General features: G+C 50.2%; 11 protein-coding genes across 11 annotated transcripts; 5 read left to right on the top strand and 6 right to left on the bottom strand.

Annotated features, from left to right (window-relative positions):
• Positions 1-225: 225 nt before the first annotated feature.
• Positions 226-1170, top strand: M437DRAFT_58955 (putative 6-hexanolactone hydrolase; the record flags this gene model as incomplete). The annotated part of the gene is made up of 4 exons (XM_041023494.1): positions 226-388; positions 437-547; positions 600-694; positions 745-1170. 4 exons carry the CDS (start codon positions 226-228, stop codon positions 1168-1170), a joined length of 795 nt encoding a protein of 264 aa, XP_040875712.1.
• Positions 1171-2437: 1267 nt separating this feature from the next.
• On the bottom strand, positions 2438-3031 carry M437DRAFT_58875 (uncharacterized protein; the record flags this gene model as incomplete). The annotated part of the gene is made up of 2 exons (XM_041023469.1): positions 2438-2717; positions 2793-3031. The coding sequence occupies 2 exons, from the start codon at positions 3029-3031 to the stop codon at positions 2438-2440; spliced, it is 519 nt and encodes a 172-aa protein (XP_040875711.1).
• Positions 3032-3723: 692 nt separating this feature from the next.
• M437DRAFT_58856 (LIP-domain-containing protein) lies at positions 3724-5094 on the bottom strand (the record flags this gene model as incomplete). The annotated part of the gene is made up of 1 exon (XM_041023466.1): positions 3724-5094. One exon carries the CDS (start codon positions 5092-5094, stop codon positions 3724-3726), a length of 1371 nt encoding a protein of 456 aa, XP_040875710.1.
• A 767-nt stretch (positions 5095-5861) lies between these two features.
• On the bottom strand, positions 5862-7789 carry M437DRAFT_69832 (pyruvate decarboxylase; the record flags this gene model as incomplete). The annotated part of the gene is made up of 5 exons (XM_041025360.1): positions 5862-5945; positions 5999-6285; positions 6339-7332; positions 7388-7572; positions 7624-7789. 5 exons carry the CDS (start codon positions 7787-7789, stop codon positions 5862-5864), a joined length of 1716 nt encoding a protein of 571 aa, XP_040875709.1.
• A 1883-nt stretch (positions 7790-9672) lies between these two features.
• On the top strand, positions 9673-10920 carry M437DRAFT_69831 (uncharacterized protein; the record flags this gene model as incomplete). Its single annotated transcript, XM_041025359.1, has 1 exon — positions 9673-10920. The coding sequence occupies one exon, from the start codon at positions 9673-9675 to the stop codon at positions 10918-10920; it is 1248 nt and encodes a 415-aa protein (XP_040875708.1).
• A 1003-nt stretch (positions 10921-11923) lies between these two features.
• Positions 11924-12829, top strand: M437DRAFT_69830 (Thioesterase/thiol ester dehydrase-isomerase; the record flags this gene model as incomplete). The annotated part of the gene is made up of 2 exons (XM_041025358.1): positions 11924-12211; positions 12272-12829. 2 exons carry the CDS (start codon positions 11924-11926, stop codon positions 12827-12829), a joined length of 846 nt encoding a protein of 281 aa, XP_040875707.1.
• A 623-nt stretch (positions 12830-13452) lies between these two features.
• M437DRAFT_69829 (uncharacterized protein) lies at positions 13453-14389 on the top strand (the record flags this gene model as incomplete). Its single annotated transcript, XM_041025357.1, has 3 exons — positions 13453-13645; positions 13705-14266; positions 14305-14389. The coding sequence occupies 3 exons, from the start codon at positions 13453-13455 to the stop codon at positions 14387-14389; spliced, it is 840 nt and encodes a 279-aa protein (XP_040875706.1).
• Positions 14390-14803: 414 nt separating this feature from the next.
• M437DRAFT_78873 (alkaline phytoceramidase) lies at positions 14804-15841 on the top strand (the record flags this gene model as incomplete). The annotated part of the gene is made up of 5 exons (XM_041027065.1): positions 14804-14874; positions 14925-14998; positions 15052-15189; positions 15250-15531; positions 15582-15841. The coding sequence occupies 5 exons, from the start codon at positions 14804-14806 to the stop codon at positions 15839-15841; spliced, it is 825 nt and encodes a 274-aa protein (XP_040875705.1).
• Positions 15842-16769: 928 nt separating this feature from the next.
• M437DRAFT_88450 (uncharacterized protein) lies at positions 16770-18156 on the bottom strand (the record flags this gene model as incomplete). Its single annotated transcript, XM_041028836.1, has 2 exons — positions 16770-18048; positions 18107-18156. 2 exons carry the CDS (start codon positions 18154-18156, stop codon positions 16770-16772), a joined length of 1329 nt encoding a protein of 442 aa, XP_040875704.1.
• Positions 18157-22284: 4128 nt separating this feature from the next.
• Positions 22285-24054, bottom strand: M437DRAFT_58896 (alcohol oxidase; the record flags this gene model as incomplete). Its single annotated transcript, XM_041023476.1, has 1 exon — positions 22285-24054. One exon carries the CDS (start codon positions 24052-24054, stop codon positions 22285-22287), a length of 1770 nt encoding a protein of 589 aa, XP_040875703.1.
• A 1087-nt stretch (positions 24055-25141) lies between these two features.
• Positions 25142-26760, bottom strand: M437DRAFT_88448 (uncharacterized protein; the record flags this gene model as incomplete). The annotated part of the gene is made up of 2 exons (XM_041028835.1): positions 25142-26666; positions 26723-26760. 2 exons carry the CDS (start codon positions 26758-26760, stop codon positions 25142-25144), a joined length of 1563 nt encoding a protein of 520 aa, XP_040875702.1.
• Between the last annotated feature and the right edge of the window lie 133 nt (positions 26761-26893).

Genomic DNA, 26893 nt, shown 5'->3' with positions numbered 1-26893 from the left:
AGCTCTGATGAGCGACCCCATACGGTATGCTGATCTCCTGTCAGTGTTCGTTGTGCCTCCAGCAACTGTATTCAGGCGTCTGGCGTTTCGTAAGACCACACCCAAGAGTCTTAAAGCACATGTTGGCTTCAGCGTTGGTCGTACGCTGATCCGAAATGCTTCTATTCCAATCATGCAGTGCGTGAAGCAGCATCCTTAAACTCAATCTAGCTATCACGTGTGCTGATGTTGTTCAGAGCTTTATCTGGTTCATCCGAAGATGTGTTTGAGAAATGGAAGATCAAGAATCCCTCGAACAAAGTAGAGACCGTTACATTGCAAAACGGCAAGACCAAGGCCTTTTGGATTGGTGACAAGCATGCCGACACTACTATGTTGTACTTCCATGGTAAGTTGTGTTTTGCACAGAGGATGAGCCACATTCTGACCGACACAGGCGGAGGTTACGCAGCGTCGGCAAGTCCTGGTCACTACGACCTCGTGGCTGAGGCAGAGTCTCGGGCTGCGAAAAACAATGCTTCATTCTCGACACTGTTTCTTCAATATGGTATCTGCAGACCATCCTCCATCGCTGGGGTCCACGCTGAAGCTGTGAGCAGATCTGATCCCGAGTGCTTGTTATCCGGCCCAGTTGCAACAGGCCGTACAGGCTCTCGATTACCTCACTAATACCATGCAACGCCCTCTCGGAAAGGTCAATCATGCTTAATACCATGCACAGACAGCGGTGCTAACGATCTACAGATTATCCTGGCTGGAGATTCAGCTGGAGCTAATCTGGCCCTAGCTCTGTTGTCACACATCTCGAAGCCTCATCCAGAAGTTGACCGCATCACTCCTACGGGAAATTTTAAAAAAGTTGTCTTGCTCTCACCTTGGGTAACTTTTGATGGGACAGCTGCCGCTTTCAAAGAGAATGCCTGGAAAGATGTCTTGGATTCACGCGCTCTGCACCAATGGTCTCAAGCTTTCCTTGGGGGCGCGAAGCCTGACTCATACAACACGCCTCTTCTCGCGCCTCCGGACTGGTGGTCTGGTATACGCGCGGATAAGATTTGTATAGCCGCCGGTCAAGACGAAGTATTTGTGAATGACATTCTTGAATTCAGTAAGAAATTGAATGTAAGCTTCTTTGGTTTCTCCCTTGATAGCTCAAAGACTGAATCTTAGTGTGTAGACTCAAGCAAGCGATGTGGAAACCATAATCTGCCCGGACGAACCACACGACAGTATCCTCTTGTCTTACATCGGAATGCCATATGAGAAGATGAAAGATAAATTCTTCTCCTGGATTCTGGACAATGCCAATCAGAAAAGCACTCCGACTAGCTAGTCTGAGTTCGGATCGCGCTGGAAAGTATCGACCGACTCTTTGCGATTTTTTGCCACGGTACCTTATGTAGCCACGGCTGAGATAAGGAAATGACAGCCTAGTCACCTATTGTAGGATTGATCTTAGAACTAAACACATCTATTCTGATCTATGCTTTGAGAGGAACAGGGCTCTTGTCAAGAGTTTGGTCCCGTGCCGAAGGACTTCCCAACTCGAACATCATTCCGCTCTGACTAAGCCTTGGGACTTCTAGAACTCAAAAGATTTTGAGGTACGCAAGTCTTAGCAGTTCGCGCACTTCGCTACGTAGTGCTCACATGGCTTCGAGCGCTTTTCTGTGATGTCCATATTCACCACTGCGGCATCCAAGACTTGCACCGCCGCCATGACGGGTCGCGCGTAGTTTTTAGGCTCTGGGCACGAGTATGCGCAAACATCAAGGCTGTCAAACTCTGTTTCTATGTGTCTCGTCTTGATGATCCTTCCTGCCACGGCAACTCCTATGTGCGCAACCGCTTGATCGATCTCGAATATTCGTCTGTTGATTACAAGAACGAGGCCGGATCCTCTCGGCGGACAAGAAACGCCTTTGGATGACTGGTAATACTTCTATCATCTATGATCTGGATCTACAGTTCTATATTAGCTAAGCAACTCAGCGATGGTCATGCTGGCTCTATCAATACAACCATCAAACCTCTTTACGCGCAAAAACAACATTAATCTCAGCTCTATAATACGCCTTCTCATCCTTCAATTCCTCAGCCGCGTCAGCATGCAACTTTTTTCCCTCTCCCGTCCAAAAACTGTCTTCTCCCTCAGCTTTAACAAACATCTTTATCATGCCAGCGAGTGCCCCAATGACGCTGTCGCTGAATCCTTGTCGAGTGCTTGCCACACGATCAGAGGCGAAGACATCTACGCAAACGTCGCTGAAACCAACGCTGGACATGGTGAATGGAAGGTTTGGTACGTCGTCCCAGCCTTGCCCGCTTTTTCGGCCGTGGCGGATGATTTCTTCCGAGAGCTGTCGCGCTGCAGATATGCTTACACCAGGCACGTTTCGGAGCGTGTTAATGCGACTGTGAAATTCCATGAGTACCATTATTGTGACAGCGTATAATGCGATGGGACCTCATACGCAAAATCAGCTTCTTCCCATTGTACCCAGCCACCAGGTTTTAACAAGGCGAATATGTTTTCGCATGCTGTCTTCCAGGTATTTCGAGGGAGACCGAGGATCAGAAGGCGCAGATGGATGACGTCGAAAGTTGCTTGCATGTGCTTGGGCACCGGCTCTAGTAGGTTGAAAGTCGAAAAGGTGATTCCATCCGGCGAATTCTGTGGGAACTGAGAGGAACTGATATCCAGACCTTCGTATTTACTACTCCAGTCTCAGTCTATGATCCAAGCAGTGGAATGACATGACGATGGGTGGTATGCGACATCGGATACTCACGCTGCTTTGCCATTGCTTGCCATCTCGGAGGCTAGATCCACGATCCAGATGCCTGTTCCGGTTCCTACGTCGCCGATACATGGATTTTCCGCCAGATCCTTTTGGATGCGAGGGTGTAACATGTAGCCGATATTCGTTTTCCAAATATTGTGTTGAGCATTGAGTCTTTGAGACTCGACTGCATCTCTTGTGAGGCCGTACGCATCAGATGATGCACCATTTTCACTCGATCCAGCCATTTTTGATGCCTTGGCTGAGTATTATAGCGACGATATCTGCCGTGTAACTTGGCAAAAGCTTGAGGGTAAAAGTAATAATGTACATGCAGCAAAGAAACACTTGTTCATATAGGTTTACCCCCCGGCAGAATGCAGATCGCTTCCCCGCTACAAATGCGTCTTATGATCTTATCTCACAGCCTGGAGATTCTGTTGGATAGCTCGCCGTCACTGATCCTTCGCGCCTACGCCACCAATCCTCTTTACAACTGATTGACGTCGCTGTTGCTTGACCTCATCGAACCTGCTTCTCTTGACCGCTCCTTCATGCATGTTCAGCGCTGCTAAGCACACGGCACGGCTGCCTTACTAGTTGTGAATGAGTCATGCTGCTTAGCACGTTCCCTTCACCTTACCTTCATTGAGCACAATCATCAAGCTTTGCGGCCCGCTTCCTAGCTCAATGCTACGAAAAAAATCCCGACAAAGGAACCTGGTCGTCGCTCAAACAGCTATCTCACATTTACGAACACGCTCCAGACACAAATTTATCGCTACAAAGGTCATGGCGCTGCTCTATCTTAGATGCTGACATATCGACATCGCTATTCAAGGGTGATGCTACCTGATTACCCATTGCACTTCGAATACATGTTTGCAGACGTATATCATTATATCATATTCATCATTCTTCAGTCACCAGAACAACCACCTCAAGCAACAACGGTCTCGTTGAGCGTGGTGATGTTGTTCTTGATGTTAATATCCTTTCTGCCCGCGACAGCAAGAGCATTCAACAAGTTCACGATGACAGGCTCAAGCTGAACACCAAGTGCCAACGGATCCAGAGTATTTGCCAACTCGGTCGAAGTCGAACAGCCACTTGTGTAATTACCAGCAAAGGCAGCCTTGACAAAGTTGAATGCGCCCACAAAGCCAAGAATTTCAGTTGTTGCGTGACCACCAGCAGCCACAGTGGTAAAGTGAACAGATGCGCCGTCAGCACACCAGTCAGAGTAGAGTGTCGAAGCATTGGCATAAGGGATGACTTCGTCGTTAGTGGCGTGGTACATGTACACGGGAGCCTTGGGAGTTTCATTTGCGTTGATGCCCATGACGTTCTGATCAAGGACTCCAGCAATGGTAGGGTCGTAGAAAACTTGGTTACCAAGAGTCTGGAACTTTGTGCTCCGGACTGATTGGAAGGCGAAGGTGAACAGGTTTTCAACACCACAGATCTGTTCGGCGGAGTCGAGTTCTTGACGACCCAGAGGCGTGATGATGCTATCAAAGACAGGGTTGAGTTGGGCACCGTAAGCTGTGGGTGTAGAGAGCCCGACAAGAGCTTGAGGAAGGAAGCCAGCGAAGAGTGTGCCATCGATGAAAACGGCGGTACCGGTCAAATTAGCGGGCGTACCACCTTGTGCCCAGCCAAGAACATTGAGCTCAGGAGCATAGCTTGAGATCAGAGAAGCAGCCCATCCAGTAGCAATGGCACCGCCAGAGTAGCCGTAACCAACAATGTTAGGAGTGGAGGTAGTGAAGCCAAGAGTCGAACCGAAGTTGGCAACAGCACGCATGCTGTCAAGAACACCCATACCAGCAAGACGACCAGCGCCGAAAGCAGCATCAGGGCCTTCGTAGTCAGGCGACTGCACAACAAAACCCTCCAGCAGATAGGCCTGAAGCAAGAGGAACTCGACCGATGAGATCAGATCAACCTGGGGAGCTAGCAGCTGGTAGTTGTAGCTGGGATCGCAAGCGCCTGTCTCCGAGGAACCGTCATATGCAGTATGGAAGCTGACAAAGCTATTCTGCTTTGGGTTGAGAGGTTTGAAGACGGTCGTTGCCGATGCGATGGCAGTACCGTTGATAGCAGTGGTACGATAGAGCAATTGCCATGCTTCTACAGCATCAGGAATCAGACCGAAATAGCTTGTGACAACTTTGCGGGTGCGGAGAATGCTTCCAGGAGCTTTGTCCTGGTAGCCAGCAGGAGCATCATAGAATGGATCGTATTCAGGCAGAATAGCAGCCAGAGTGGTGGGCAAAAGCAGAGCCCCGACAGCGATCGATGGAAGCATGTCTCGGACAAAGGACAGCATGTTGATAGCCGGAACAGAGCAACAGGCAAGCTGAGAGACGGCGAGGAGATCAACGTCAGAAGGGTGGGCCACTCGCGTTTCTTATACACCGCTGTCTTTCAGGCGGCCAAGTTTCATCCGTTAGTCCATGGACAAGACCGTCCCCACTTGACCCTGAAGAGTTGCTGCAGGAGCCGACATGACCATTGTGCATGGCACTGTTTGCCGAAAAGTTCGATAGTATTCGCTGAGTCCGCCCTTTGGGAGCGTGGGGCTTTGCAGATCCTCTCGTGTATTCGCAAGAAGAACGTTGTAAAAACGTGATGTGTGCCTGACGGCCTCGGTAGGCGCTACTTAGTCATGTATAAAGTTCTGTGGTTCAACGGCCGGCATGACGAAAGAGTCGGTGACAAGCGCACGTGCTTTGACATGTTGTGACAAATCTCTTGGTCCATACTATTCCCGCTGACATAATCTCAAGACAACATTACTCGTGTTGTAACAGTGGTGAAGACTGAAAGTTGGTCGTATTTCGTGGAGGTACAAGGCTTTGAGGTATAGAATTACCGAAGCGATCGCGCATGAACCGAGGTGATCACGCCGATTCTCGACGATCGACACGGGGTTGCGGAGGATCTACTTGTATATAGACTGAGGATCGACCAGGAAGCGAACGTGCATGATACGCATCTGTCAAATGATCAACTCCGCCTTGTCGAGACGACGCTCCTTCTCCGGAGCCATCGGTGTCCGTCCCGAAGCCTTCTCTAATCCGACTTCTTGGACAAATTTTGAGCAAAGTCGATCAGCGTTTGAGGTGCGGTGTATTTTGGCATATGCAACTCGACGAACTATTTGGTTATTAGCGAAACACCAATGCAAGCCAAGGTGTCCTGAGACTCACATGCAAGCCCTTTCCGGCCGAAAAGTCTTCGTCTGCCAGCAGCTGCTCAAGCTCTGGGCGAGTGCCGATCTTATACGATTTGACGCGATGCTGGGAAGCGGTCTCCTCGGGGGTGAAAACTTCTGCGATCTTGCTGTATCGCCATTTGCTGATGTCGTTGTATTTGGCCTGCATGCCATGCACCCAGCGCTCGATTTCGTAGCCGTCGTTCTCGATCAGGAAGATGGTGCAATCCAAGTCTTCTCTGATGATCGTCGACACTTCCTGAGCTGTGAGTTGGAATGATCCTAGGCGCGTCAGCACGATATTGAGTTTGAGTCCCAAATTGCAAGACACTTACCATCGCCTTCAAAGCAAATAGTCCTTCGACCACCACCTAATGTCTTCATCGCGCGAGCTGCACCTTGCGCTGCACCGAGGCCATAACCTATGGAAGACCAGAGAGTCTGATTGATAGCTTGCACGCCTGGTGGGAATCTGGTCTCCCAGATACCAATGAAGGATGTACCTGTCTCTGTGATCACAACATCACCTGATTTCAGCCAAGACGAGATGCGCGGCCACAACCAATCATGTGTGATGTCCTGAGTTTTCGCTACTTCACCTTTGGTGAGTCGCGTGCTTTTGAGTAGAGGCGTCTCGACTTTGTCCATGTGCATCTTGGACGGATCAACTTCGTTGACAAGGCGTTGTAGCAGCCACTTCATGTAGCAGTTTTCAAATTTGGCGCAGTCCATGACAACGTGGTCAAAGTGCAAGTCGACGGAAGAAAGGCGACTGATCTGGTAAGAGAAGCCAAAACTGTTGACGTCTGACTTGACGTTGCCGATAGTGATGACCATGTCGCTCTCCTCAATTCTCCTTCGGACACTCTCCTCTGAGCGTTTGCCAATGTAGATACCGCCAAACAAGGGCGACTGCTCGTTGGCCGTACCTTTACCCATGGGAGTGATGAAGGTCGGCAGCCCAGTTTTCCGAGCGAATTCCTCTGTCAAATCTTCGACTCGATGACGTTGGCAACCAGCGTCAAGCAGAAGTGTCGGTCTCTTAGCAGCATAGAGCTTCCTCAAGATGAGCTCTGCTGCCAATTCCTCCGTCTGGCGGTCACTTGGCGGAGGCTCAACGACGATGGGGGTATCCAACAACTTTGCGTCCACCTCTTCTAAGACCATGTCTGCTGGGAGCTGAATGTAGACTGGTCGACTGTTGGCGTAGCATGCTTGAAGTACGCGATCGATCTCGGCTGGAGCTGTCGCTGGGTCCATCAGGTTCGTCTGGGCGATCGAAATTGGTTGCGACATTTTGGCAAAGACGTCAAAGTCGCCATTGCCGAGCTGAAAAGTTGTCAGATGTAAGATGCGTCCTTAGTCGGCATGATTGAGGCCTTACAGTGTGATGGAGGAGCATTCCACTCTTCTGTGCCGCTCTCTTTGGCGTACCAACGATATGAACCACTGGACAGAACTCGGCATATGAGCCAGCAATGGCATTCAGACATGACAGCTCGCCGACTCCAAAAGTTGTTACCAACGCTCCCATGCCCATCAGTCGGCCGTACGCATCGGCCGCATAGCCTGTGTTCTTCTAAGTGTCATGTTCATCGGGGCCACGTCGACATTTCGTACCTGCATTCAGCTCATTGCAATTACCGACCCAATTCACACCGCAGGGTTCAACATAATCAAGCGCGACAAGGTTGAAGTCACCAGGTACACCATGAAGATCTTTGACTCCGAGCTGGCGGAGTCGAGTGAACAAGTACTCTGCAATGTTTACTTTGCGGCCACTCATCGTCAATGTTGGAATGTACGATTGATGTGGCCGTGAGAGCGGGACATCGAGCTGCTTATGTTTGATTGCGGCTCATCCGGCAATGTCTATCAGCAGTGGGGAGGGGTTCCATCATCGTTATCGTAATATTTTTGGAAGCGACGGCTGGTCTTTCGTGGACGGTGCAACGAAGGCGGAATCAAATCCGTCTTTGGCTAACGGAACCCGGCCCGTCCTCTCTCCAGTCCCGCGGTCTGACAAGCAGAACAAGCAGTGACCACCTTGGACAGCGAGCTGATAAGACAAGGCAAGCTCTAACTACCCTCTAGATCAAGGACAAAGAGTGTCTGTCTGTCCATCGGGGGAGAACCGAAGCCTCGTTCCTGGCTCAACAAGGTCCTCGTGCTCTTTTCCAGCAGTGCCTTCCACTGTGGATGATATACATCTGTCATCCAGTTCAATAGCTTCCTCCATAATTCGGTCAATACGTATACAGAATAATAGTCGGACGTGCCCGCATTCCCTGGCCTGGATGGTCTCGTCACCAGGACCGGACCAGCACGCCGATCTGTGTTTGTCCAGGCGATATACATGCTCCGGGGGTGACCTACAACTGTCCAGCCAACAACAGGCGGTATTGGCAGGGTTCGATATGTCTTGAGCATAAGTCGTACCGAACTCGATGACCATCCATGCGACCGATCAAACATCGCTTCTGGCGGTATTGGTGGAAGGATGATTGGGGGTCGCTGGTCGCATGCTCCGGAACAGGCAGGAGATGGAGTGTATGAACCTCATCACGACCAGCAGCTTGCCCCTCTACCATTTTGTTGTTACCATCTTGGATATGATCTATGCTCTTGCTATCCCTCCTGGAAGGTATCGGCTGTGCGCTTTAGCATGAGCGCATGCGGCGATGTCGCGTCGGGAGCTTTTACGACGGGGAACGAGATTGTGGTCGCGTGTTTTGTCAAGGTTGACGAGCGAATACGGCAGGTGCGACAGTGTGGAGTTGACGTGTAGTTTGGGCCTCGTTGTCTCGAATGGATTGTCAAGAAGGCAAAGCACAGCCAAGATCAAGAGGTGCGGCCTCGACGTTGCCCTGCCAACCTCGGCAGCTCAACCTTGATGAGTTCAAGCCTCGACTCTTCCTCATCTTTGACGACTTCGTCCACTCCCATCTGTCTTCTATCACGAACTTCAAAGGAGTATTGCGATCTTTGCTACCTTGATCTCAATGGCCGAGACACAACGGAGAAGACCATCTCAACTTCGAAGTTGTCCCGGGTATTGCATTGGCGTTCGAGGTCGCGAAGCAATGAAAATGCCTTGACAACATTCACGGACTATCAGTTCAGTGCATGCGCCGTTTTACTGCTATCGCAAACATCGCCACTGACTAGCTCTTGTATATTGTCGCCAAGTTCTGTCAGAGTATCAACACGCTCAAATCAGACAGCTCGCTACATCTCTCGGTCCGACAGAAAGGTTACATTCCCTCGTAAATGGTATCACCCTGGCACTAGTCCCATATGCACTGCCTACAACTGTGCTGCTCTATACAACCACTTCCCCATCATGTTCTCGGTTTCCCTGTTCTCCTTCCCAATAGCGCAAAGAAAACCTTGTCCTTCGTATCATCCTGGCCTCATAGACAGTGCAGGACTCTCGACTTCGTGTTCGAAGACGCTAATACATATCGGCCGTACTGCGGCAGCCCAAGACTTCCGAAGTCGGTCACAATGTTGCTTGTCAACGCCCTGCACAGCCTTTGATCTGCAAACTCGTTGCTGAGTGGTATGCTCCACAGAATGTCACCGTGTCCAATATATCTTGCTCGAGTCAGTCTCCACATGAATCGCACGACAAGATAGCTTTGCACGCCTACACTACTCATTCAAATTATGGACGAAGACAACTTCTTGAATGGATTTGCGGAGGATACATTCTCGAGCGGGAACGACATCAAAAATGAGAATTTCAATTCTGGACCACTATCACCCGAGGTTTCTGACACGGTAAACACCATCTACTGTCTTCCCTCTGGCGACCGTCTACCTTCTGGCGCTTCACCTGCAGCAGAAAGAATAGGCAACGTACCCGAGATCTGGATGAACATACTCTCGCAAGCAGATCAAGTCACATTGAAAGCTGCCATTCGCGTCAACAAAGCCTGGTATACCGAAGGTGCGCCTCATCTCTGGCACACTCCTGACGAAGCTGGACTACGCTTTGATGGCATACCAAGAAGGCATCCAGAAAGAATAGCGTTCTACGCTGGGCTCGTTCGACACATTCAATACTCGGTCTGGACCGATAGAGGTAACCATTGGCGTAGAGACACCGGGTCAAGGAAGAAGCAGATGATGCCAAAGCTTCCTAACTTGACTTCTCTCGAGTGTCTAACTTCTTCGCTGAGCGAGAGGACAGCTAGGCAACTCAGGTCGATCTTCGTCCCGTCATTGAGACAGATCACCATCGGAGACCATGTTGCGTACGATAGCTACATGCAAAGGCCCGAAGAGCTTGGAGGTGTCTCGTGGTTCGACATCATGTGTATGGAATGTCCCTTTCTCGAGTATCTTAGCCTTGGAGAGTGCAGCGGCATCAGCAAAGAAGACTTTCATCATTTCTTGGCTCGAGCGACGAATCTACGGACGATCAGGCTTGATAGGGGTAATGAGCAGCTCCTCATTGATCCTGTGCGGCCTTTTCTCAAGAGTTTGAAAGTTTGTTCTGAGTGGATGATGCGACATGATTCGTGTGACATGCTGTCGCAAATGCATGGTCTTGAGTACTTGGACATCGCGGTTGCAGATGCTACGATCACGAGCGAGAGGCTGCTCAACATCCAGTCCCTCCGCCGTCTCACTCATTTGCACATATGGCCAACCAACAACATCGGCACCACAAAGTGTACCGTGACAGCAGCAGAGTTGATTAGCTTGATCGAAGCCCTGCAAGAGCTTGTTGACCTCCGCATCTGGTTAGAGTTCGACTTCTTCCGCTTTGAGGAAGCGGTCGAGGTTGCCTACGATCTACCTGGAAGATACCCCCAGTTTGACGACTTGGAAAACCGCCGGTCATATCTGGCTTATCTTCGAAAGATAGCCGGGGCAGAGTGCATGGTAACCTTAGAGGAGATAGTATAGTGGAGCCCATGAAGATTGTTCAAACAGCAGATATTGGTGGAAAGACTGATTGAGAGATGCTCAGCCCAGCATCAGATCAGAGATAAAAGCCGCCCAAGGGCAAGGAACTGCCACAAGTTTGCTCACCGAACACAGCACATCAAAAAGGAGCTCAACTTACGACAAGGTCGAAGTTTTCGTCTGGATACACATCAGGATCGTGGCTATCGCATGTGCATACGTAAACAACACTGGTTGCTACATGATAGACGCTGCGGTTGTAATGAACGTACTCCGTTTTGCACTGTCAGTGATCTCAATGCTATCCGCTGTACCACTATATGTTTCCTGCGTTTCTCAACCATCCTTTCTGCTCGCAATTCGCTAGCTAAGTGGTCTTGCCTGGCCAATAATGACGACTTTGTTACGAAAACAGAATAGGCAAATTCATTGTATCCAGTCAAGGCAGGGAACCGGCCGTGATCGAGATAAACGAAGTGCTCGGAGCCCAGAAACAGCGACTCCTCACGGCAGTCAGGAATCAAGAGCGCTGACTCAGCCATGAATCTCCTCGACTCCTCCAGTTCAGCGCCGATAAAACTGATAAGCATGCATCCCACATCAAACCCCGCATCCCGCCCCTCCCCCGATGCCTCGGCTTGTATCTAGTACCTTCTCATTTCCATTCGACTACATACCGTACATTTCTTCTGACTTCAAACCCCGACATCGTGTGATATGTTCCCGAGGTCTCAAAGCAGATAATTGCTGTCTGCTGCGTATAGCCTATAGCTCGAACAATGCCTACTTCGTCCGACTTCACCGAGAACGACTATCCTGTTAGAGATCGCTCGACGCAGAAATGGAAGAATGTCGACCTTACAAAGGCGCAAGGATTTGAACATGAAGCAGTCAAATGCAGCTGCAATCGACGTGACGTCCCATTGTTCTTGAGTAAATCTGTGACTGTCATTGACGCCTCCCTTTCACGATCACATCCTATGTCCTTTTCCACTTCGGCGGCATGACTCTACTTGCTCACCCATGTCCCCTTGTCTCTTACCATTTTCTCTTCACTCAGGCCAATGCCATTGGCGTCAAGAAGAACGAGCTCCACTTCCTATACGAACTACACCCCTGCTTCTCGGCCTTCCCTACCTTCCCCATCAACCTAGCTTTCAAGCGCACCAACCAAGACGTCTTCGACTTCTTGGGAGATTTGGGCAAAACCCGGATACCTGGCTGCCCACCTCTCGATCCTCAACGCTCCGTTGACGGCGAGCGTGGCATCGAAGTCGTCACGCCTATCCCCGTCAGCTCCGAGTGACTTGACCTGGAAGTGCGGAACCGTTGCACTGGTGTCTGGGACAAGGGTGGCAACCTAGTCGTGGAACATCTTGCGGAATTGGTCGATGCAAAGACGGACAAGGTATACACCCGGATGAGCAATGCTGGCGTCGCCATGAAGCAAGGAGGGCTGGGGGGACCAAGCGGACCAAAGAAGGTTGCCGTGAAGGTACCAACACACGAACCAGATGCGATTTCCACTTTCCACACTACAGAAGAGGTTGCCATGTTGTACCGGCTCTGCGGTGATTACAACCCCCTCCATGCAGATGACGAGTTTGGAAAACCTGCGGGATTTGAAGGACACATCCTCCAGGGATTAGGAACGTGGAACATCGTCGCGCATGAGGTGTTGAGGTTAGAGGGAGGGTCGGATCCGTCTAGGTTCATGACATATGGCGCGAGGTTCAGGAATGTCGTATACCCGGGCGATGTATTAGAGACGAAGATATGGAAGGTCAAGACCGAAGAAGCTCTGGATCATCTCGTGTTCGAGACGATAGCAAAGAGTGATGGGAGGTTATGCTTATCGAATGGTTATGCGACCATCAAGTCGTTGCCCTTGGAGATGGCTAAGCTATAGGTGGAATTATTACACCTTGTGCAGCCGAATGTTATGTCACAAGATGGTCTTGACAGTCTACATCTGTTTGACCAATTCAATTCTCAAAGAACGAGCATGTTCTGCTAGTCATCGCCTATATGCCAATTTGATGCACGGACTTTGAGTTAGTGTTGAGGACATATGCAGCCAAGTCCTTGCTTGTCAGAACGTGGTACTCCACTCAGCGGACAACATTGCAAGAAAAGATGCTACTTATACTCAAGACCCGATACAAAACTTCGCCAACATCGTTAAAACTCCATGGCTTGCCACACCACATTCTTGATATGACGCCAAAGAATCATGTGGAACAACACTGTATATAATCCAACTTAGAGCCTTCGCTTTTCTCTTGTCAAGCTAGGCACTTAGTAGTTACAAGTCAACTTGACCTGTCTAGAGTACTCAAGTCGTTGATTCATAAAGAAATTTGTTAACCTCCCACCTGTAGAAGAGATTCTGTTAGAGCTATTGATCGCCTTACAAGGTGCGAAATGTGCTATGGTTTATCCTAAGGTGTAGGTGTTGACCGGTCGCGTACAGCGGGATACAAGAATCGCTTCGATGCTGCGTGGGAAGACTGGGTCAACCCTATTTTGCCCATGATAAAATGTAGGCATAAAGCCGACCAACGCTTCTCAGGTTATGCTGCACTCGTCCGTCACGCCAAATGCCAAGCCTTCACAAGTAAACACTTCGAGCCCGACTTTGGGGCTATGGACCCGGATTCCCAACCACCAGACCACTTCCATGCCAGCCTCGTATCACCAGTGCTGTGTGCGAGTCCGCGTCCCTGTGCGCAAGAACAGTCGAGCAGTTGTCTACCATCTTCGTGCCGACTCTGACACGACTAGTGGTCGAAGATGATGCTACCAGTCGTTGGGATGATGGCATTCTACTTCTTTGCGAGCTTTGGGGAGTCTCATGGCTCCATTTCATGGCTCAGAACTGTCCGGTCCTCACGTCAATCACATTGGGCAGTGGCTTGTGGATTGACACCCTCAACTTTCATCACTTTGTCAAGAACGCACAGCATCTCACGTCCGTCTCGCTTGGCAGCGCCAATGAGCACCTCCTTGTCAACGCCCTTGCACCTTGCCTCAAGAGTGTCAAGGTAACCATCGACGCTGACTGGGAAGAGTATGCCATTGTTCTGAGACAGCTCTCGAAAATGCATGCACTAGAGCACCTGGAGCTCACTATTTGGGATGTGCTGCTGACTGGCAGCGTCATGCTCAAGTTTAGAGCCCTGACCAGACTCGAGTCATTCAAAGTTTACACAAAGGGTAGCTATGCTCTTACTAGATGCAGTACGACCGCAGGGGAGCTGGCAGGGATGATCCAGGCAATGCCCTCTCTTGGAAGGTTTGAGATTTTGATCGACTGCGAATTCATGGAGAGTCAAAGGGAGTTATTGTGTGAATGTTGGGAAGGCGGCACTTTGAGCACCACAGCTGTCGCCAGCAGTATCTCAACTACTTGCACGAGCTAGCCGAAGATGATCACGCTAACGCTGTCGCTGTCTCTGTCACCACTTGACCGGCTCTAACGATTAGCGACGTTCACGAAGCGTACAGGCGATCAAGTCTACTCCAAAAGCTATCTTTCTCATGGGGACAGGGGCCTCAGGGAAAGAATAAGGGACAACTGGGTCAAAGGTCGTTGGAGTTGGGTGCCGCTCCACAAGATTTTGCTCTTTCTTTTGTGCTTTCTTCCTTTGACCATCCAAGTGAAGCGACCAGAAGAGATTGACAAGGTCGTGACGAAGAGCAGACGGAGCTTGAGAAGTTACAAACGATACTCAGTAGCTTCAGAAGAATATGCAGGCAACCAAAAATAGACACGAGTGTTTGCCAAGCTCTTGATCCTTCCCGAGATGTTCATGCAGCGACTCCCACTCCTCCCTAGCTTCAGATCCAACGACACTTCCCTGAGCCCTCTTCCAATTCAATCATGTTTCCCTCGATAGACTATCGCGCTCAGCCCCTCGCGCCAACTTTCGGCAGCCCCACCGCTCGAGCAAAGTGCGTTCCGCGTCGACTCTACTTGAGGCATCAGGCTAATGTGTCACCAGCTTCTGCGAACAGGATTTTGTCATCGTCAGCTGGATCGCTGAATTCGTCAATACGTGTAGCAATGCCGCTTACAGTATGTTAGGATTTCTCGAAAGACCGCTTGACCCTTCACCAACAACGCCGCAGTTCTGTATGCGATTCGTGCGCTTCGACGCATGCCCACGAGCGCACCGTTCGCAGCAAAGAGCATCTACTATGGTTTAGCACTTGTTGGTATCTGCTCGAGCTTGTTTCATGGCTTGTTAAAGTACCACGCTCAAATGGGTCAGTTCGCACTCGTTCGAAACTCAGAATTATATGTGGTCTGACAGTCTGACACCAAAGCCGATGATACGTCCATGATCATCGCGACATCGATTGTCTTACACCGCGCAATGACATATCAGCGCAGTGACTCCTACAGTCGCTGGTTCGGTGGTCTACTTGTTCTCGCCGCGATCACAGAGACAGCATACCACACCATCAAAGACGAGCAAATAGTCCACGAACTGAGCTTCGTGGTCCTCATCATCGTGGTCGCGAGCAAAACCAGATCTCTAATCAAGCTTCGCGTGCACAACCCACTAGACAAGCAAATGCTGCAAAATGCAACCATTTTCGGTGCAGGTATGTCCGTCTTTACAAATCTGGGACCTCAACTCACCGTCACTGTCTAGGTTGTTTCGCATTTGGCTACCTACTCTGGCAACTCGATTTTATCTCCTGCCCACAGCTGACAGCGCTCAAACGCAAAGTAGGCATTCCTTGGGGTTTTCTGTTTGAGTTGCATGGATGGTGGCATATACTGACGGCTATTGGTGCTCATACTTTTATGATCATGGTTGATGGGCTTACGAGTGATGAAGTTGAGTTCTCACACGATGCGTTTGGGTGGTTTGTGAAAAGTAATGCGATGCGCGCTGGAAAGGTAGACTGAGCGGCTTCGGAAGATAATGGCGGGTCAACTTTCCAGACTTGTCTTCGAGGCTTACAGTGTGACGCTCTGGGAGAAATTGAGACGAGGAGATTACGGATTGCAAGTACACTAGCCAAGCCCTCTGAAGTAGATAGAAGCTATCACACTCACGATGATGATCCTGGCATGCGATGGTTGCAAAAACGGCTATCTGCTTGCTTGATGACGCCAGCCTGTACATTGCAGTGATATTCATCATATCGAAAAGCTCTACAAGAACGCTCAGTCATCAAACGGCCATAACTTCTGATGTCAGAAAGGCCACCCTGCTCATTCATGCTGGCCAGCACTTTCTTCGAAAGACGAAACAAAAGATGCAATTCTTAATATCTGTCAAGCGCGTTTAGCTAATCTGCTATCATGTCAATGGCTTTCAATCAATTTTTGTTGCTGTGAAAGGTCCCCTGTTTGTCCGCTCGTTACCTCGAAATTTGCGAACCACAACCTTGGAAGCAGCTGCCAATTGTCTTGGGGGGATGACAAGTGAGGAGTTTAATATACGGACGCCAGTAAAACCTCTGAACAGTTTTGCTTTTATTGATAGGGAGCACTGTGTAATCACGAGTGCTTGAATGAACTATCAATTGCTGCCTTGCTACGGATTGGGGACTGTGCAAAAGAAAAGAATAGAGAGCGTGTATTGGGGAAACTGCTATGGCAGCAGGACAGAAATGGGGCATGCGATGCAGTGAAACGTTGTTGGAAGCATTCTCCTCCTCCTTTCGCAAAGCAATTGTTAAACTTGCTGCGAATTGGACTGGACCAAAAAGAAGAAAAAAAAAGAAAAAATTGCAGAGAGCGTGCGATGTGAAGACTGCTATAAAAGCAGCACCAGAGTGTCGAGCGTGATGCAGTTGGACGGTGTAAGCAATATTCTCCTCCTCTTTCTTCAGACTGACTGCTCCACGGCAAAGGTCATGCCAGGGAGTTTCACTGTTTCAATTTTGGCGATTGCTTCTTCGATAGCAATCTTCTCTTCCGGCGAGCACCACACAATGGCAAAGCGCAGATTGAGAACCAAGAGCTCAAGCTTGGGAAGGCTGGTCAAGAATTGCGCCAGCTGCGCGCCAGTCAGAGAGATCGCGCCTGGGTTTTGTACCTCAAGAGCAAAACCACTGAGATGCTCCAGGCTAGTGAGCTGAAGAAGCCACGAGCCATCGAAGTTGCAACGATACATGCTTAAGCCCACGTCTAGCAGCTCCAGATTCTCCAGCCTACCAGCTGCGATGAAGAGTCGATCAATGTCGTTGTGCCGGCCGTCCACATGGAGCCAAATGTTGACCAGGTTGGGCATACGGCTGAGAAGGCGAGCTGCTGCAGTACCAGTGTCGAATTTGGGCTTTGCAAGTGACTCAAGTGAGGGCATAGTCCAGGTCCGACCCATTTTGTCGAGGAACGTATCGACCTCGACTTGGGAGAACGATGTTGCGTGCGGGAAGTCCACCTCGGCCAGTCGTGGCTTGTTGAACAACCTCGAAAAGAAATCTTGTGGACATTTGTTCGCAAGATACTCTGCGACATCGCCAAGGTTGAGGACCTCGATGGAGTCGATGCGCTCTAGAATTGAGAGGACTAGAGGCAGCTTGTGAATAACGAAGTTAGTGTCAAAGTCCAGCTGTGTCAAGCCGCCGCAGACTTCAAGAAGAGCGTGCAAGTAGATTCTGCTGTCTCTGTTGTAGTTCCGATTAGATGATGTGTCGGAGTCGTTGTCGACAGACCACAGTCGCAGACTAGGTGACATCAGGGCGGAAATGTTCTCGGGGCGGACATTGAGCATGTTCGTCTCGTTGATGTAGACAGAATGAAGACGAGGAAAGCTCAGCGCTGCATCCGCCATCTCTTCGGTCGACAGAGTGGTGTCATCGGGCTTGAAGTCGAGTCTTCGAACAAGAGAGGCGTAGTGGCGGCGGCGCATGGGATCTTGCACGTAGAACAGGAGGTCGCGAAGTTGAACTCGATGCCAGAGAAGGTGATGACTCTCGATCCACCACTTGCGGCAGACTCTGATGCTTTCGGCGATGCTTTGGACTTTAGGGTCGTCGTTGTCTTCATCATTAGTTTCGTCGTCGTTGATGTGCTGGAGAACGATGGCGACGATCTCTGGCTTGAGCAGGGGATGGTGATCGTCATTGTAGAGTATGGGATTGCGCAGCTCAGAAGGATGGGGACTAGGAGCATCACGATCAGTAATCTGTAGGCGCAAGTGTTGCAGTTCTTTGCACTCACGCAACCTCTGCTGGGTGCGCACGCCTGACACGCTCGCTAGGAGATGTCATCGTGTTGATCATACTAACAGGGAGGAGGAACTTTTTCGGGCAGAGCTGTTCTGAACTGAGGAAGAGTTGAGTGTCGTCAGGAAACCTGGACAATACACCGTCGACAGCTACGAGCAAACACGACGATCAATCGTGTCGACGACCTGACGGCCCCCGAGTGAAACTCAAGATCGACCAGCACACTAATCCAAGCCACGATTACTGATTTTTGATGCCTACAGAAAGGCAAGATCTGCTTCATATGTCGGAGCCTGAGCAAGGAGAGGAATTCTTCACATGCTACTCTAAGCTCCCAGTATTGGTTTTTGGTGCGCATAGAAAGGCAAGATGCACTCTTTATACCTGACGTTGACCAAGGGAATGCCAATCGACGAGACGTCTTTGTGAAAACACTTGGTTATGAGGAGACATTCTTGCATTTTGATAGGTCTACGTAAAGGAAGTTACTGCAGAGGAGAAGGGCACGATTAGCACAACTAGAAAAATAAAAGTGTGTATTCGGTATTTACTTCAGTAGGATGGGTGTATGAGCAGCAAAAGTCTGTGCAGTATAGCCAGAGACAATTTGGACAAGCGATTAAAAGTAACTACGACGAGAAGGCTGGTGAGGAACACCACCACGTCTCGAACACTCCATTCTAGAGAAGAGTCAGAGTATTGCGCGCTCTCCACACAACAACTTGCAGACGTACCTTGTTGAGGCTGATAAGATTTCTTTCGATAAGCTCTATTGTGTTCAGCTCTTTGGTCCTCAGCATAATACCTGCCAGCACGAGAATGAGAGCTCAAAGGTCGAGTCAGCAGATTCATAGGGCTCATGGAAGCAGTATGATATAAGCTGGAGGGCCGTCGCAGGCAAGTACAAAATCATCTCGAAAATGCAATGAGGGCCTCAAAACAAGACAAAGAACTCAATTCGGCTTGGTTTCTCACAAGAAGACAAAGCAAGACCAACTTGTTACCAGTGATTGACGAAAAAACAAAAAAGAACGAAGGAAACGCGCGGTCTAGCTCCCTGCTTGTCGTTTCTGAGGGGCGCTTTTGATTCTCTCACTTCCTGTTTCCCTTGTTGACAATATCTCCTGCTTTCCCACAATCATGGTTTCCGAGACCCACTGATCATCATCCCTTTGTAATTCCTCCCTTTTGTTGTTTTCCTGACTACTTCCTCCTAGGAATTGCCTATCCATCATATGACCAAAAGAACAAAAGAAAGCAACGCGATTTTCCAAAAACTCGGGGAGAATTATGCATCGGTTGAGACACTACGTTGTGCGTATGTCTCGGAGGAAGTTGACAGCTGCCTCTAGTATTGTGTTCCATACTCCCGGCCATGAGTGCATGAGGTAAGAAGTATTGATTGACGACACCTACGCAGATGCAATGCCACAAGTAGAGTGATCAAAGTGGATCAGTTGTGCTGAATTTGGGGAGCTCAAGTTCCGCGGTCGGTGAGGTGGTTGTAGACGCCGTCGGTGACGACCTTGTTCAAGGGAAGGGCAATGCCGTTGTGGTCATTGTAGCGGTTGAGGTTGCGAGGGGTCCACTGGACGGGATCTGGTGAGAAGTTCTTCGAGCTAGCTTGCCAAATGAGGTCGGAAGCAGCAACCTGAACAGTGTGCTCAGGAGCTTCGAACAATGGCCAACCGAATGAGGCTACTTCATCCACGACAAGGGTGATGCGACTTGGGAAGCCCCCAGGGTAAACTTGAGCAAGGCGGTGGTAGATGACTTGGGCCTCGTCGTACAAGGCATTGATGCGAGCGGGCATGATGCTGAGCCAAAGACTTTCGAGAGCGCTGAATCCGAGAAGGGAAGCAGCAAGCTCATGGCCAGAGACCACCAGATCGTCTGTGCGAGGGCCGCCAGGACGGTACGTACGGGCGATGTGCACGCTCATGAGGCTCGGAAGGCTACTCAAAGCTGCCAGCTCGTTGTAGGTGATTTGCATTCCTGGCTGGAACTCAACTTGGAGAGCTCTGAGCTTTCTCATCGAGCCCAACATCTCGAAGGTAGCAGGGTGAAGAGTCACAGGCTGGCCTTCGGTGACTTGTGTGAGCGTCAACCAGAGTTGTTCAACGGTAGGAAGGACAGCCAGCAAAAGAGCAGGAGCGAGACCCCCGCCTTCTGAGAAGCTGACTTCGAGATTCTTGATGCAAGGCAAGATGTCTTCAGCATCCTTGTCGTTCCTCAGCGCTTTGACGAAGGCGTGGTCGAGGTGGAAGTCCAACGACAAGTCTTCAAGGTGAGGGAGCGTGAAGACCTCAATCATGACATCGTCGCTGAGAACAGAGTTCATCTCCCTTCCCAGCCTGACGGCCTTGAGTTGACGCATCCGACGGAAGAACGTGGACAAATCAGCAGATGAAACGCGCGAGTACGACTGCATAGAAAGCTTGGTCAGGCTTTGGCAGGTGATGCCGACATGTGCCAGCCAGCTTTGGTCGAGGTGCGGGTCGAGGTTTTCCTGCTGGCCGCGCACGCTAGTCCAGAGATCAAGGCGCTGGAGGGCTGCGGGAAGGTACGGAATGAGAAATTGCGGTTCGTCGACTTGTAAAACATCGGCGCAGAGCTTCAGCTTCTTCAGTCTGGTCAAGGCTGGACGAGTCTCAACTCCCTCAGGCCAGAGTTCTTGAGAGGTGGAGATGTTCAGGGCGGCCACGAAGGAAGCGTAACGTGAGAGGTTTTTGGTGTCTTTAACGCAGCTGGCGATGTTCTTGATGGTGGCTGAACTCCAAAGAAACTGTGTACCGACCTCTTGGAAGAGTTTTGACACTCTGTAAAGCTTTGAGAGAGCGCTGAGATGATCTCTGAGGAATGAGAGGATCCTCTCAACAAGAGATCCGTCACCAAGAACTCCGTGATGATTGATGGATGTACTGCAGAGGCGTGTCAATCAGCTTACTATCAGTCTCGAGACGCCTAGATGTTTTGACTTGCACACGAGCCTGGGTGCGCTTTCTGCGTGGCTTGCTGAGAGCGGTCAAGCTACGGGGTTGGAATATAGACTCGCTTGAGTTGGTCTTCTTGCTTGTAGACTGGGTTGTGATGGATGCGTAAGACTGATCGGTACTGGAAGCACTCGGATAAGCAAATATATATACTGGAGGTGATAGGTCACCACTCACTCGGCCGAGTCAGGGGTGTCTTGGGAAGGCGGACCTATGATGCCGTGCTTCAGAGGATGTGCTTTGCAGCTCTGGTATCAAGGAGCTGATGAACAAGCGTGAATGCGCACCATCGAAAAGTGATGTGAGTTGTGGATGTGTGGAAATGCGGCGGTTGTAAGTTCTGCGCTTGCTCTGAGCACTTGTGAGAACGACGCGGGAGTGAAAGTTTCGCGACCTCCTTCGCGGCTGTTCCCAAAACGAATCATCCTCAACGACGTCATCACGCAAATATCCGCAACGTCTGGGCGGAATACAATGATCCCCTGAGATATCGTCGTGACCTACCGATGGGAAAGTTGTGGCTGCCGCATCGATAGACTCAGGGCAATGGTATCAGCGATCATTCATATATCGTACGCACTCCCGGGCTTGATGGATAACGTTGCTCCATATAAAGCTTGGTCTTTCGGATCATACATTCAGGTTAGTCAAGGGCCTGTCCCGAAGCTATGTTGCAAGTGATCGCAGGACATGGCAAAGGTTGGCATGACATGCTCCACCATGAGCTCTGGATAGGGATGTTGCACAAAGCAAGAACAGGCACACTCAAAAGCTCCAATTCCGGTGTACAAGAACAAAGACAGGTGTCGTGACATCCTTCTTTGTAACATACTCCCCTACTTCTCATGGGAGGTATCTCGCCGAGTCACCCAACGATCATGAAATTTTGCTCATATATGCAAGTCATGGCAGGGCGACGATAGTTGTTAAGAATGATCTGGAACAATGCCAACGGTGTGAATGGACGTGAGCATTGTTTGCGAGATGAATGATTGTTGCCGAAAATCGTGCATACGTCTGGAATAATAAGAGGCGGTCGCTGTCGGAGACTATACATTCTAGTTCGATCGACAAGAGAATGGACAGCCTTTCACCAAGAAACGTGGAAAAGTGATTTGCAGGAGAGCTCCTGCAGAATGCGCTGCAGGATGGTACGACCACCGCCCTCACTTTGTCTTCAAGTGCACCTCTGAAAGCCCAATTCATCGCTGATGATATCAGCAGCACGTTCAGCAACCGCATACACCGTGGCAATAATATTTCCCCTCGGTATCATGGGCATGACACTCGCATCCACAACCCTCAAGTTGCGCACACCCTTCACGTTCAGACGACTGTCCACCACAGTACCCAAAGAGCATGTACCGCACGGGTGGTAGTTTGTCCTTGCATAAGCCCGCACCACCTCTTTGTAGTCCTCCATCGTATCCTCGAAGTATGCTTTGGGAAGTCTTTTCCCTCCAGGTACAAGGTAGAATGCCATTGGCTCCGTCTTTGCGAGCTTGTCCAGCGCTTTCATATGTCGAGCATGGATCTCCAGATCAAGAGGGTGGGAGTGGTAGTTGGCTTCGATCTTGGGCTTCGTGCGGGGATCGGCGGACGTGATATGAACGCTTCCGGCAGAGAAAGGATGAGACAGCATGGAGTTGAAAGAGACAAAGTTACCTTTCTCCGATTCGATATAGGGAGCCCGAGACAAAAAGGACACGGCGGTCGCTTCGTTGGCAGACTCAATAGCTTTGCGGATGAAGTTGTTGCGCTTGCGCTCGAATGGTGTCCAGGTATCATCGTCAATCAGATGCTTGTCGAGGAGATTCTTCAAGTCCTCGCGTTCGTCTTGATCCAAGAAAGGTGTAAGTGGCGTGTAAGAAAACAAAAAGGCGCCATTTTCAGCCAAAAGTCCAGATCGATTCTTCCTGAACTCCTTACGTTGTTCCTCGGTGGGACTGGGTCTACGTGCTGGAACCTCGTTAGTGACCTCGAACGAAAGGCCTGATCGTATGTGGTCTTGTAAGTTTTCTCCGATGGCTGGGTTGGCGCAGACGGTCTCAATGCCATGCTGTTCAATAATCGTGGGATCGCCGATACCAGACAGCTCCAAGATTTGAGGGGTGTTGAAGGTACCGGCTGAAAGGATCACTTCTCTTTTGGCCGCCACTCTACGGAGGACACCGTGCTCGGAGAACAAGACACCACGGACAATTGGTACTGAATCGTCTTTGTCGATCATCAATCTGTGAACCATTGCATTGGTGACAATCGTCAAATTTGGGCGATCGAGGACGGGATCCAGATATGCCACTCCTGCGTGACTGCGTTCATGACGATCTCCAGAGATATGGCAAGTTGAAGTGTGCCCACCAATAGCATGTCCAGTCAGAGGATCGCTGACATTCTCAAGGTTCAGCGTGCGGAAAGTGTTGATCCAAGTCTTGTGAAGTGTCGAAACCTCTGACGGGAACGAAGCTTGGATTGGTCCTTTGGACTTGCGAATGCTTTCGTCACTGTGGATGATATTCAGCTGCTTCTTGACTTCTTCGTTGGGCGGCACAACAGTCTGAAACTTGAGGAAGTATGGCGCCAACGTCTTCCAATCCCAGCCGTCATTTCCAAGCTCGGCCCAAATATCAATGTCGGAGGCTGAAGGATAGATGAGCGCCAGCGAGTTTATTGCACTGCTGCCACCGATCGCGCGGCCACGAGGATGCTTGATCTGTCGATTGTTCAAAGAAGGAGATGGCTCTGCAACGTATTGCCAATCAAAGTCGGGGTTGTCCAAGGTGCTGCCAGCCAGACCTGGCGTATAGACACGTTCGTCGTCACTGCAATCCTCGCCAGCTTCCAAGACGAGCACTGACACATTTGGGTCTTCTGACAAGCGGTTTGCTAAAACACAGCCAGCGGTGCCTCCGCCGACGATGATCAGATCATATTCGGAGATTTGCATGCTGAAGAGGGTCGGAAAGGGAGTAATGTATGTGGCCAGTACAAGCTTCGAGTGATCTCAATCAGTCTCGAGTATTGCTGAGAAAGGTAAGGCGTGTCTTTTACTGATAGAGCGGTAGGATCAGTGCGAGCTGTAGCGAGTACAAAGATTGCGAATAGAGAGCGAGAGTGAGGAAGGTGTGCTATCAGAATAGGCGACGAAGGTTGAGCCACAGCTTATGTAGACATGCCGGGAACCTTGACCTTCCAGATTCCGTGGTAGCTGCCTTCCAATCAAACTGCTGCTGGCAGCCCGGACTCAACGAATCCTTCAGTTGTTGCAGCCTTGCGCCAAATCTTACCAAGCCAATCTGCATATTGCGCCACCTTCCTAATACAGAAAGGTTCGGGTACCGGAGGATCTATAAGGCTGATACCTTCAACGTTATCGTATGGCAATGAACTGCCCACCCCGCCATTTCGCTGTCAGCAAACAAAGATTAGAATGGTCGAAAGCTCGAAGGGGTTCAGATGCTCGAACACTTCATCTGCGCAATCTCCCCCGCGCTCGGCCGTGCGTCCGCGAAGCTCAACTACTTTATACCAGCATTAAAGCATGCAATGGAGTGCTCAAGCATTCGATGGGGTGATTGACTCTCTATTTGCATAAACTAGTACACCGCATGAGGGAAGGTACCCCGTAGAGTCTCGTTCAGATATAAGATATGCTTGCCATTCAGTGAAACGACAGAACGAGTAAAAGGGACCAAAGCAGAGCAAGCGCAAAATGGAAAACAACGCAAATGCGACTGTGGACCTCCTTATGCCCTAGTGTAACATTGATGCAATGCTGAACGATCGAGCCTTCGCCGCATGCTCTGAAGACCAAAGAGATTGATGCGAAAAGAGGAAAACCATGAGGAAACAGAAAGAGTAAAGCTTGCTTGAAAGCATTAAGGGAGAATTGTCTTGACGAAGCGCAGTGACTTGTGTGAACAACTGAAGGAAATGGGTCAAGAGTTGAGCGAAACGTGTTTTCTGCGAGATCGGCCGATTTAAGTTGAGAGGAAGCACCGTCTCAGCTGATATAGCATGCTCGATGCTTCCGTTCAGCTGAGAAAGTTGAAGCTGCCGTCTGACACAATCTCCTCGATAGGGAGGATGTGGCCTTGCTTGTCGGTGAAGATGTTTAAGTCACGGTCAACCCAAGGGACTGGATCAGGCGAGAAAGCCTTCTGACTGCCCTTCCAAACGTCGTCATGAGTCACCTCGCTCGCTTTGAGATCTTCATGGTCGTCACAGACGCCAGCATCCTCGTCGCTGATGATGTTTGATTGCAAGGTCCAGTAGCGAGAAAAGGCGGCACCGCGCTCATGGAGTTCTTTACTCTCGTCAGGAGCAAGGATGCCGGTCCAGACAAGGTCGACGGTGGCTGACTTGATCAACTCAAGAACGTACAGTGCGTCTCTAAAGTGAGAAGTGGAGACATGCAGATTGTTGGCGTCCTGGTCCGAATCACCGTCGGCATGCAGCGGCCATAGACCGAGCTCGGTGAGGTTCTCCAGGGGATATAGGGCGGCCAGATCCTGGTCAATCATGTCCACTCCGCGGTCCAGATGTATGTTCAAGCATTTCAGGCTCAACAGATTACTAATGCCGTCGCAGAGGTTTGGATGCAGCATTGAAGGCCACTCGCTAGCATTGTGAACAGTGATGGTCAAACTTTCGACTGTCGTCAAAGTGCGCAGCAGGTCGCCAGGCGCAGAGCTATCGCCTTCTGTAAGATATATCTCCAAGAATCTGACGCTGGGAAGGATCTGTTGAGCTTCGGTGGTGTTGATGAGTCCTTCCGCGAGTTGATGACTGATTAAGGGCTTGAGTTCGAGTCTTTTGAGGTTAGGCATAGTGAATACAGCAGACATCGCAGCATGATCCAGGACCGTCTCCAAATAGTTGCCAAGACGTAAGGTTCTGAGATGCGGCATGCTCTGGAAGAATTGAGATAGCTGACGGGAGGTGACATCAAGTACAACATCAAGGTCGAGAGCAGACAACATGTGACAAGTGGCTGTGATGTGCCCAAGGCAATCCTGGTCGAGGAAATGATGCTGACGTTCTCCGAGACTCAAAGCGCCATCATCAACTGTGAGCTTTTGCAAGCTCGAGCTCAGGTAGGGGATGATCAGGCTGCTGTGTAAAGCACTGCTGCCAGAGTTGTAGACCGCCAGTGCCTCGAGGCGCCACGAAGTAGAGTCGATTATTCCTTCAGTCGCGCAAATTTGGTTACGGTTCCAAAGCGTGAGACTCTTGAGAAATTGGGCAAACTCGAGTCGACGTCGAAGATCCTGAATGCACAACAAGTCACGAGGCTGTGCTTCTTCCCAGAGAATGCGAGCTCCAGCCTGGAAGAAGAGCGAGCAGGTTCTGAATACTCCGGCAAGGTCCTTGGGTTCGTTCTTGAGGTATGACAAGACGTTGGCCACAATTTCATAGTCACGAAGTGCGCAATGTGGCTTTATTGACTGGCAAGGTGGAGCGTTGGCGTGAGTGACTTGGAGATTGGAAGGTCTTGAGCGAGGAGCAACGGCTGTGAAGGGAGGAAGCTGGCTCTGTGGAGGGACTTCGCTCTCGTGACTGTTACGATGTGATCAGATTATGAGCGTGATGGCTGTTCCAAAAGAGTGACGTACCTGATATCGCCAAGGGCTTGTTTCTGTGGATGGCCCATCTTAGTGGTATAGATAGGCAGATCTTGATTCAGTGTGATGGAAGAAGGAGAAAATTGATAACAAGGAGCTCTGGGCGAGAAGATATATGGTATGAAAGCGACACAGCGACACTGTGAGCGAGCGATACAAGAA

Source organism: Aureobasidium melanogenum (assembly GCF_000721775.1).
Source record: "Aureobasidium melanogenum CBS 110374 unplaced genomic scaffold scaffold_30, whole genome shotgun sequence".
NCBI classification, from domain to species: Eukaryota; Fungi; Ascomycota; class Dothideomycetes; order Dothideales; family Saccotheciaceae; genus Aureobasidium; species Aureobasidium melanogenum.
Note: the sequence above shows the minus strand (reverse complement) of the source record. Positions and strands in the feature narration are given on the sequence as shown.